Source organism: Gekko japonicus, unplaced genomic scaffold (assembly GCF_001447785.1).
Source record: "Gekko japonicus isolate JY-2015 unplaced genomic scaffold, Gekko_japonicus_V1.1 scaffold155, whole genome shotgun sequence".
In the NCBI taxonomy this organism is placed as follows: Eukaryota; Metazoa; Chordata; class Lepidosauria; order Squamata; family Gekkonidae; genus Gekko; species Gekko japonicus.
In genome coordinates, this window is record NW_015167534.1 from 731,261 (window position 1) to 743,713 (window position 12,453).

Genomic DNA, 12,453 nt, shown 5'->3' on the forward strand with positions numbered 1-12,453 from the left:
TACAATAGCTACACATAAGTAAGGAACCATCCCAGGGAATGCTCAGAGAATCTAGCTGTGCAGACCAGCTCTATCCGCTACCAACAATATCAGCCTTGCTAGCTACCCAAGATTTATGGTAACCATTAATTCTCTGACTCCAGAGATGTCACTATTCCAAGTACCTCCAAATCAAGGACAAGCCACAGCCCATCCCTGAACAGAACACATTACAGCAATTTGGCAAGTGCATTTGTGGATGCTTGAGTACCTGTCATATGTGAACCAAGGCTTCTTTCTCCTGTACTGTACACCAAGGCCCTTGCACTGGATACATTCCACCCTCCCTACAACAGCTAGGGGGTGTGCAATATTCCATAGCAACTAGAGGTTAAGAACCATTTAAGGATAGTCTCACAAAGAGTGGGCAACTCCCAAATTTGTAAGATCCTCATTCTTAAACAAAGGTTGCAGTGAGCATATTTAATGAGAATGTACAGCAATCTAAATGGTTTTTATAGACACTGAGCAAGGTTCAAGAGCAATTTGCAAGTACAGAATCTGGGAGGATATACATAGAATTCCATTTTTAGAACTGAGTTAATACAATTTCAATTACTGCTAGTGCAACACATACAGAATTTTCCTGGTGGACAAAAAGCCACACAGGTTGAGGGGGAGGGGCTTTATCTCCATGCAGGTCCTGCAACTTCAAGCATCATCTTTACAACTATCAAAAGGCACTGCTTGGGGAAGAGGAACCTGCAGAATATCCACGTTTGCCAACATCTGCTGGGGGTAGGACAGGTACAACACTGTGTAGAATCGCTCAAGGAAAACTTGCTGTTCAAACTGGCACGAGTTCTTGATGTCTTTTAAAAATAATGTATGATTTTACAGACCAGTAATTTCGCAGATAATATATTCTACCATCTGCCAACCTCCTACCAATGCAATTAAGTTACTGGTTAAAATAAGTAATCAAATAGAAAATTTGCACATACCTCCAAGAAATTTGTGAAGGGCGGACACATAGCCTTCGTAACTTTTGGAGCTATTCTTGTCTAGCAAAAATTCCAATGCTGTAGCAGGTTTTGGTGAAATCATAAGCCCTACCAAAAGATGAAGTTAGCCAATCAGCCCATGCAATTCTCAGGAAGAATTATTTCCATTACATAAACAGAGGGATTTAGACCTTCATCAAATGTCATATAATCACACAGAAATAAAGTACTACAATTTGTCTGTAAAACATAATCAGATCTATAACCTAATATTAATATTTAATCAACATCCAAATGACTGTAAAATAGCAAAACTAGTTTTTTTTTATCAATTTCGAGTTATGTTTCATTTTCTACATTTAAGTTGTACCTTATCTTTTATTCTAGGCAGGTGTGATAACAGAATTACCAATTAACAGTTTTCATTCTGTTATGAATGCACACAGCTATTCAGTTCAGTAGAGTTTATCTAATGGTGCAATCCTGGTTACCATTATAGGACTTGAGTACCATCAGGCCCCACTAAAAGGGATAAAATTATCCCTTGAGTTTGTTGGGGAGAAGGGGAAATATAGTCACAATCGATGCTGAGAACATAAAATTATCTACGCCAGAGCAGGAAAGAGAAAATAGTAATGTAATTTCAGGATTGTAAAACATGAGTAGCCTCTGTAAATGAATAAACAATTTATTCCAGTGCATTATTATGAAACAGCATTTCTATTTTCCTTTAGCCCAGCAATAATTAACATTGCACAAATACCAATGGAAATGTGTCTTATTCTGGACACTTTCCAAAGGAAAGAAGGTTAGGTATTGACACAGAAGATCACAACTTGCTGCCAGTCCCTACTGCTTTTAAAAACTGATGTCGTCCATTGGCCATAGGTTAATGCCTACCTCATCTTAGGCATCTATCAGGAAGCTGAACAAGGTTTTGGGGGAAAAGCAGGATTAAACGTTTACAACCTGTGACATGATAGGACTGCCAGCTTTCTGAAGGGAAAAAATGTCCTGTTCCTTCAATAGAGGCTTAAATACAATATTTCAGTATTCTTTCTTCTATATGTATAGGTAACATTTGAAATTAAAAACAGTTTTGGCAGTACATTCATTTTAATTGCAGATTCTTAGCCATGAAATTTTTAATTTCTTCTATCTAGATAAGTCTGCTTGTATAATTTTACAATTTTGCCCAGCCACAGTTATTCCCAAATATTAATGGGGTAATTGATTACTGTGCAGTCCATACTCTTTATAATATCTTCTTCTTGTTGCATTAAAATTTTCATTATCATTTTTGTCTTGTTTCTATTAGTTTTGTATCCTGAAAATGATCCAAATGTTTTGATATGTTTCATTATATACTGTAATGATTTTTGGGGATCCGTGACGGTTAGAACCACATCATCTGCATAGCTTTTAACTGTAAATTCTATATTGTCCACTTTTATTCCTTTAATCCCTGTGTCTTGTCTGATCTTTGTAGCTAAAGTCTCTAATGCTAGGATAAATAGTAGATTGTTTCTGTTCATTTCCCATTTATTAAAATCTTTGCTTGTTGGTTCAAATATATGCCTTCCTCCAGTTCCCGAATTCATGGCCACAGTCCAAATTTTGAAGTACATTCAGTAAAAAAGCCACATTAAATTGTCAAAACGCATTCCCTGCATCCAAAAATAAAAATGCTGCTTTCTCTTCTTGTTTACAAATTCAATTCCATCTATTATCAATCATATATATTAATGCTATATACGCCTCTTACTATGTTTTTTAGATGGTGTATAACCCCAAAGGACATTGAGAAAGCACACAAAAACTACAAAGGAAAATGCTGGAAATGCGAAGACATAGATGGAACTTAATTCATATGTGGTGCACTTGTAAAAAAGCGGGGGGGGGGGAAGGAAGGAAATACATGGGAAAATGCAGAACATATTAAAATTTAAATTCCCTATGGAAGCTAAGACTATGTTATTGGGTATATTACCTAATAAATTAGTAAAAAAAACTGGAAGAGACATTCAAATACATGGTGACAGTGGCTAGAATTATCTACACAGGAAAATGGAAACCAGATGTCTGCCCCTGCCTAGAATAATGGGAAAATAAATTCACCAAATATGCAGTAATGGCAAAGTTAACAACTTATCTGAGAAATAGATCAACCACAAAATTTGAGCAGAGATGGAGTGAGCAAGAGACAAATTTAGAATGAGTAGTTCAAAAATGTATACACAAATGTATTGAAATGTAGAAGCAGAAGGAGAATAAGTTCTAAATGTAACCTCTTGAATATAAATGTATAAAGAAGTGAATCCTGAGCAGAAATATCCTCTACCTTCTTATGAGATATAACAGATTTTTTCCTGTACTCTGATATTATTGTTAAAAATTACACTGAGTAGGTAGAGGTGGCAAAAATATGCAATACTGAATATTCATGTTAAGATAGGTATAGGGCCATTCGAAAGTATCAACCACTTTATGAGCATCTAAGGAACCAATTTGTAGTTTTTGTTCAGTCACACAGTCAAGTCCAACTCTTCACGACCCCACGGACCACATCACGCCAGGCCCTCCTGTCTTCCGTCATGCTCCGGAGTTTGCTCAACTTCATGTTCATTGCATTGATAATACTGTCTAACCATCTCAACCCTTGCCATCCCCTTCTTCTTTGACCTTCAATCTTTTCCAGCATCAGGGTCTTCTCCAGTGAGTGCTCCCTTCTCATTTGGTGGCCAGAGTATTTGAGCTTCAGCTTCAGTATCTGGCCAGGAGCAGGCGTCTTAATTTCATGACTGCAGTTACCATCTGCAGTGATCTTGGATCCCAGGAACGTGAAGTCTGTCACTGCTTCCATGACTTCCCTTCCATTTGCCAAGGAGTGATGGAGCCAGATGCCATGATCTTAGTTTTTTTGATGTTCCAAATTTCAAGCCAACTTTTGCGCTCTCCTCTTTCATCCTAAGCAAGAGACTCTTTAGGTCCTCTTCACTTTCTGCCATTAGAGTGGTATTGTCTGTATATCTGAGATTGCTGATGTTTTTTCCAGCAATCGTAATTCCAGCTTGTGATTCATCCAGGCCAGCATTTTGCATGATGTACTCTGCATATAAATTAAATAAGCAGGGTGACAATATACATCCTTGTTGTACTCCTTTTCCTATGTTAAACCAATCAGTTGTTCCATATCCAGCTCTAACTGTCGCTTCTTGACCCTTATACAAGTTTCTCAAGAGACATGTGAGGTGGTCTGGTACTCCCATCTCTTTATGGACTTTCCATAGTTTGTTGTGATCCACACAATCAAAAGCTTTAGTGTAGTCAATGAAGCAGAAATAGATGTTTTTCTGGTACTCCCTTGCTTTCTCCATAATCCAGCAAATGTTGGCAATTTGATCTCTAGTTCCTCTACCTCTTCGAAACCCAGCTTGTTCTTCTGGCAGTTCTCTGTCTACGTACTGCTAAAGCCTAGCTTGTAGGATCTTGAGCATGACCTTGCTAGCGTGTGAAATAAGTGCAATTGTGCGATAGTTTGAACATTCCTTGGCATTGCCCTTCTTTGGGGTTGGGTTGGAATGTAAACTGATCTTTTCCAATCCTGTGGCCACTGTTGCATTTTACAAATTTGTTGGCATATGGAGTGCAGCACTTTAACAGCATCATCTTTTAAGACTTTGAATAGCTCAGCTGGGATACCATCACATCTGCTAGCTTTGTTGTTAGTAATGCTTTCTAAGGCTCATTTGACTTCACACTCCAGGATGTCTGGCTCGAGGTCAGTGATCACACCATCATAGTTGTCAAGGACATTGAGGTCCTTCTTGTACAGTTCTTCTGTGTATTCTTGCCATCTCTTCCTAATCTCTTCTGCTTCTGTTAGGTCCCTACCACTTTTGTCCTTTATCATGGACAGCTTTGCACAAAACATTCCCTTGATTTCTCCAGTTTTCTTGAAGAGATCTCTAGTCCTTCCCATTCCCACAGCTTCATCAAACCATGCAAGCCCCCTCGCTATGTCAAGGCAGTGATCCACGAGAGAGCCAACTGAACCAATTGGCCACATTTAATAATCTGAGTATGAAACAGAGGTGTGCAAAAAAAAAGTTGGTATTTTTTGGCTTGGGATATATCAGACCCAAAAAATATCGGCGAATGCCACATATCCCCAGTTCAATCCCACTAAAGTATAAAAACTGGGGAAATATTCAGTATTGCCGAATATATATTTGGGTCTGATATACCCAACAGGAGGGAAGGGAGGCATGTAAAATGCCTTCTTTCCCTCTGGAAGCCCCTGGAGTTTTCCTTGTCAATTTCACTCCCTGTCAATCAGTTGTTAAATTTCAGCCATTTAAACCTAACAGCAGACAGGCCAGGGGAGTGAAACTGACAAAGGAAAGCCTCTCTCTGTGCCTTCCATTCTCTAGCTGATATGGGGTAGCTGGAGAAGGGAAGGCAGGGAGCCCAGGCATGTTTCCATGCCTGCCCTTGGCTTCCCCAGCCCGCCCCCTGCTGCAGTGGGCCGGCTGGAGAAGCAAAGGGCTGGCATGGAAACATGCCTCCCTCCCTCCCTGAGCCTCTCCGCTGCAGCAGAGCAGTTCAGGCGGGGGGGGGGGAAGAAGGCATGTTTAAATGCCTTTCTTTCCCTCCCCAATCTCTGCTGGAGAAGGGAAGGCAGAGAGAGGCTTTCCCTAGTCAGTTTCACTCCCACAGCTGACTGGTGGGAGTGAAATTGACTAGGAAATCCACAGGGCATTCAACTACCCGAAAGCCGAAAAAGCCAAATAAATTCAGGGAACTCTATTCAGTAGCCAAAAAGTTTCTTGAATTTGCATTCAGCTTTAGAAATACCGAGAAATACCGGTAAGGTATTTATGCAGTATTTTTGTTTGTTTGGGAAAGCCGAATGCACATCCCTAGTCTGAAATCTGCCTACAAGGCCCAAAACTTATTTAATTTGCTTTTATACTGTAGGTGATAGAAATTTGGTGTTTGGCTAGGATTTAGGGTTGCCAGTCCCCAAGTCCTGGCAGGGGTTTCCCTGGTTTTCAAGGCTTCTGTCCACCGCTGGCCACTTGGCCAGCAGAGAAAACCCCACCCCCAAACAGCGATGTTGCTGAGCAACATCTCCAATATGATGGTTTGAAGCCAGTTTTACCATAGGGTTTTGCCCCAAAACCAGAGCATTGCCACGCAATGTCCCCAGCATGATGACATATCCTGATAAAACCAGCATAGAGCAGTTGCACTAACCGACCTACACTAAGCATTTTTGAAATCTTTCGATTAAAATGTTAATAAAAATTATTCAGCTAATTCAGACAAACAGATTTTTTTAAATACATGCCAAGATGTTCAATTAGCCAAATGCAACTGCACAAATTATTTTGAAAGGATTCATTTTTGTTGTTGTTCAGTCGCACAGTTGAGTCAGACTCTTCGCGAGATTCATACAGTAAAATATTACAATGCCTAGGGTGGAGTGACTGTTCTACATAAACAAGCCAAGATTTTAAAAAGCTAAGTGTTTAAAAAAATAAATGAAAAACAAAACCTTAAATCCTCAAGACTGAATTTGCTGTTCTCTAAACACAGTTCTTCAGTCTATTAAGGCCAAACTATATGATACGTTTTTAATGACCTACTTTCCCTCCAGCCACACAGCAACTACAGGGAACGTCATTTTAAACATCTATGGGGACTTGATTAGTCTCAGAACTGTGGCATTGGGGAGAGGGGCTCCTGTGTTCTCCCATGTGCAATCTTCCCAAGGCAACAACCCGGGTGGGGAGTTATTTGCCTCATTTTATAGTTGAACATGCAGCAACTGTAACATGGGGCAAATAATCCCTCTGGGATATTTTTGGTCAGCAAAACAGTACAGAAGACAAGAGCTCCTCTTGCCCCATACTACAGTCTCAAGTCAAATCAAGTCCTGCAGACTTTTAATATGACATTCCTCATTTTCAATACAAAAACAAATAAATTCTCACTTCACTGCTCCTTATGCCATGTCATTACTCAGCAGATCTTTTATGGTCCTTCTACAGTTTTAGCTTGTGTAACTGCTGCAAAAAAAATCACTACTCATTGATTTCCTATACTATCTTGCTGTATGTATTTGAGGAGTTTAAATATCTATTTTGAAGCTTAGCCTTTCCATAGATGCAGATGCTTTAAAATGACAAGAACCAGAACACTGACATACTCACAGTAAAGATAACTGTTAATGCTGCTAATTTAAGATTAAGAAAACTAACTATTGTCACAACTGTATGTTGTTATTTAGTTTGGCACTGGGCTGTATTTGAAAAGAAGAGCACACACTTACCTGGACTAGAAATCCGGTCACGATATTTGGGAATATCACTACTCAATGTCTGCAACATAACCCACATCGTGAATGTAAAGAGTGCAGCTAAGAAGCCATAGAATACAAGATAGAACAGCAAAATTAAACCTGCGAGGAAAAACAAACATCAAATTAATAGGGTATTTTCAAGAAAACAGAGAGAAGATTATAATTAGACCGTTTATATTTGAAAAACTTAATTGAAACCTTATCCTACCACACTGACATCATTATTTTATTTATCTATTTAATTCAATTTATGTCCTGCCCTCCCTGCCAGGCAGGCTCAGGGCAGCTTACATTAAAAGTTAAAATACATTAAAACACAAATAACTGACATGATAAAATTATATATATAACAACTAAAGTGCTGGTGGCAGTATAACATCGCATAGTGATCCCAGTAGGTTATGGTGGAATGGTGACAAGGGAGTATAGCCAGAGTCAGTATCCAATACATCACAGGCTACTGGTGATGGCATAAAAGGCCTTACCACCGTTCAGTTGTTGTTGGAAGCAGCTCCTAATCAAAGGCCTGGTGGAAGAGCTCCGTTTCGCAGGCCCTGCGGAACTGTAAAAGGTCCCACAGAGCCCTGACATTTTCCGGGAGTTCATTCCACCAGTATGGAGCCGCTACTGAGAAGGCCCTGGCCAGTGGTGGGCAGAAGCCCTGAAAACCAGGGAAACCCCTGCCAGTACTTGGGGACTGGCAACCATACATTGTAGCCAAAATAGAGATACAAGTTAACTTTTTATATTCTTACTCTTGAACATTTTTCTAAACATTATTTAGAAGGGAAACAGACAGATATTAGTTACCCTTTTTGGTCTGCTACAGTAAAATCCTTTACACAATGTACATGCCCAGCAACAATCCTATGTCCGAGTTATACCTGCTGAAATATGGTCACAATGAAACTCCCCTATGCTAGTGAAACACAAATATATGTCAACCTAGCAATACAGTTCCTGGCGGCGGCGGGGGGGGGGGACTCTTATGCCAATAGTACAAGGTCAGAACCAAAGAGAAAAAATGGGTGTGATGAGAACACAGCAGGATCTAATTTGTATGGTTTAATATTGAGAACTTTGTTGTACTGTTGCAATATTTATTGCCTGTCAGCCGCCCTGAGCCCTACGGGGGAGGGCAGGATATAAGCTTAATAATAAATAAATAAATAAATATTTTATGCACACTAAGAGATCACTCCCTCTTCCTGTACAAATAGGTGGAAGAATATTATGATATAACTTTAAATACAATCCTATAAGTTAAAAGAACGCCCATTAGAGTCAATGAAGAACTTTGGAAACAACCCTTCCCCTTTGTGGAATATCAGAAGACTAGTTATTCATTAAGAATCCTACTGGAACACAGAATCAGGACCATAGAAGTCCCAGTAAGGGAACACAGCTCACACATCAATATGCAAGTTATAGCCTTGACCGGGATAGCCCAGGCAAGCCTGATCTCATCAGATCTCAGAAGCTAAGCAGGGCCAACCCTGGCAAGTATTTGGATGAAAGACATCCAAAGAATACCAGGGCTGGGAGGCAGAGGCAGGCTATCAAGCCACTTCTCTGAATGTCCCCCATGCTCCAGTAGGAGTCACCAAAGGTCACCATGAGCGTCCAGGCACGGGCACACACACAAACACAAAAAATGCAAAAATACCAAAAAAGACACACGTTATAGTGCTACTTCACTCTGTTTCCATGTCTAGAAAACTTTGAGTATAACTGCATATGTGAAAATGCAATAAAAGGAAGATTTTGGTGAATGGTTGACACTGCAACACTTCCATTAGCAGTCCTGGCATGTGCAAATTAGGAAGGGCAGATGGATAACATTTATCTTCTGAGACCCGATTTCAGGACTCCAGATACAACATCTATCAGAAAACTCAACTGCACAGAGACAGCATTTCAGTGGAACTCCCTATTTTGTTTGGGCAAGCATTGCATTCGTGACATTACTCTCAACATTACTCTCAATAAACATCAACATTAGGGTGATCAGCAGATGAGTATACACTCACTAGAAAGTCAAGGGGGCTGGGCTATGTGGAACGAAAACTGTACTCTCAGTTGCTCAATGAGCACCTGATCACCATACTGTTTGGTGCACGTATTAGCCTTTGTGCATCACTAGCACTGTCTTTCACAAGTTACTCCACAAGCAAGCAAGGAGCTGCTAGCAACATGCGCACAAACAAGAATGTGTTGCTCCCCATTCCTACACATTCCAGCCATACAGGCTACAGTGAGGCATACAGCATCAGCAGTGCCCAATGAAAAATTACCCAGTCCTATGCTGGCTTGCCACATCTTTTCCTCCCAGAACTTCTGTGCCTTTCAAAAGTACATGGCATATAGAAAAGCAACAGCAACTTGTTCAAAGGACAGAACGACTGGTGACCTTCATTCATCTGTGATACTATCAAAACCTATTCTGCGATTACTGTTGTTCAATTAAAGTTTTAACTCTTTCACCTGTTTGCTCTCATAATGGCTCGCTAATCCCCCCTCTTCAACACATATATATCTAAGGCCTGATATAAACATAACACTAAAAGTCAAGAAGAATATACACATGTGATCTTGCATGCTTCCAGTGCCTCATTTCAAGCTTGCTGCTATGCATACAATACTGCTACATATACAGCATTTACGCAGGTGGATGATATCAGTTGTGCTAAACTTGCATGCAAAGCAGCTAGGAGCTTAGTTTAAAAGAGATGCTAGGCATGTGAAAGACTACACAGTTGAATTCTTGTAGCCTGCTAACATTATATTTAAATCAGGCCTAAGATGTCCCTATAAGTGGACACACAAAGGAAGCAAGAACAACACAGTATGTTCCCCACTGCAATATCCTAGCAGAACTGAGCATCTATGTTTTGCCCATGGCCTTGCTTCTAGAGCACCAGCAAGGATGATGGGGCAGGCTCTCACAATTCTGTGTCTCCCTCACCCCACCCCAGTTATTACTGATGTGATAAATCAAGCACTCGTATTGCACAGACGTGAGGTGGGAAGAGAGAAGACTGACAAAGGTGTATGTATGTTACATATGTACCATCAAGTCATGACTGATTTATGGTAAACCCAGCAAGAAGTTTTCACACACACACAAAACCTTTATTGGCATGAAAGCACAAAACATCATGGAAATACGGAAAAATAGTAAGATGCATCAGTCACTTACACTTGGCTATTTAAGCTTCATCTTCTGTTTTCATATAAAAAATTGTTTAATAATAGCATAGGCTTGTTTATCTGAAATGGGGGCTAAATAATCCAGGGATATTCCCATTGTAGAGAGTTTCTTCTCTACATATCTAAGCCATTGAGAGAGATGGGACTCAGTTAACATGTGAGTAATAAGTCTTTTAGCTTTAGCATGGAAATTAAGTTTAAGCCAGAACTGAGTTATCAGCCATGCTCTGGCCGATAGAAGCCTTTGATTGGTTTCTAAGCATAAAGCTGCATAAGGAACACAAGAGGGAAGTCCAAGAATTTTTCACAAGAATCTGGACTGAATTCTTTCCCAGTCTCCATTTAAGGCTTCAGTCCAGATTGGTACTCCGTAGAATAATTGAGCAGCTAATTTGGCATTAAAAACTTTAAGGGCCGCCGGCATGTACTGGTTACCCCTGGTATAATGGAAACGTGTAATTGCCGCAGCAATGTTGTTCACTGCCTCAGTTGCTCTCTCTTTATGATAGACCCATTTGGTGTTATAGTAAAAGTGGATACCCAAATACTTAAAGCTTTTGACTTGTTCAATGAAATGGCCTCCAATATTCCATCTGGACAGCTTCCAACTCTTACTGAAGATCATAACTTTGGAACAAGAAGTTTTCAAGGCAAGTGAGAAGCAGAGATTGGTTTGCCATTGTCTTCCTTGGCAGAATTTTCCTAAGTGGCCTCCATTCCAAGTACTGACCCTGCTTCTGAGAACTGATGTGATCAGGCTATGCCATATCATTCCACATCACCTGACAAGGTATACTAGGGATATAACAAGCATGCACTAGCACCTCACCAAGGAAAGTGGCTGTGTTAGAAAAAGGCATGGGGAAGGGACAAGGTCCATTCCAGGGCTGTTTGGGCCACTGAGGGAGGACTCACTGCAAGCCAGGGCCAGCAGCAGCCACTGGGCAACTTGCTACTACATGACTTGCATGACTCACCCAGGCACAGCCGCTTGCTACTGTTTAACGACAGCCCCCCCCATGAAAGCCAGAATGTGTAGTGACTTAGAGCTTCAAACTAGGATCTGACAGACCCAAGTTCAAATTCCCACTACCATGTAAGTTCACTGGGTGACTTTGGGACAGCCTAACCTTTCACACAGGGTTGTTGTGAGGTTATAAAGGAGCAGAGGAGAACAATGTAAGCCCCACTGGGGTCAAAGATGGAGTATAAATGAACTAATCAGTAAATACAGGTGGAGGGGGCACATAAAAGGTAGGTTGGTAGGTTGGCAGGGAGAAGAAAGTAGGTAAAGAGGAGAGGATATTGGGGCTGTCAGGAGGGGGAAAGAAGAAATAATGTGTAGAAGGGTAATACAGGAGAAAGGTGCCCCCATAAGTATTAGTGGGTAACTCACTGCACAAATGGGCTTGGCAGTAAGCACCACACAACTGGGGCAGAGTTTTCCCAGCTGCCTGGTGGAAAGAAGGCTGGGGGGGGGCAGATACAGTAGACTGGCTTGTGAGTAGGAAATAGAAGGAAAAAGGGAGAAGATACAGGGGATTTCAGAAAAGGAAAGAAGAAATAGTGGGAGAGGGGGAAATGAGATGCCCCCACAAGTCCTTGTGTGTCCCCTGCTTGTTTTTATATTATTTCTAACATACTAAATATATTATTCTCTTCCTCCTTTGTTTCTTCCCTTCTCCAAGACTGCCCTGTTCTGGGTCTCTGGACTCCATATTTGGCATGTTTAGACAACAGGCCCAGCCAGCCCTGAACTTGGCCTCTGTTATCATTTTAGTGAAGACCAGCAACTGTTCCCTTATAATCCCAGCCCTATCCATGACACTTGCATCTCTTCCTGCTCCACCTACCAGAGGCTCTCAGTGTGTGCAAATCTCAGCCAGGAAAGAG

The 12,453-nt window shown here is 40.8% G+C and overlaps 1 protein-coding gene across 1 annotated transcript in view; it reads right to left on the reverse strand.

Moving 5' to 3' along the window:
* The window catches only part of ATP1B3 (ATPase, Na+/K+ transporting, beta 3 polypeptide), a 57,766-nt gene that overhangs the window by 28,653 nt on the left and 16,660 nt on the right, over positions 1–12,453 (reverse strand). The window contains exons 2-3 of the mRNA XM_015413487.1: positions 7,321–7,449; positions 984–1,091 (exon numbers count right to left, since the gene is read on the reverse strand). Of these exons, the coding sequence (XP_015268973.1) occupies positions 984–1,091; positions 7,321–7,449 (237 nt within the window). The remainder of the gene's footprint in view (positions 1–983; positions 1,092–7,320; positions 7,450–12,453) is intronic.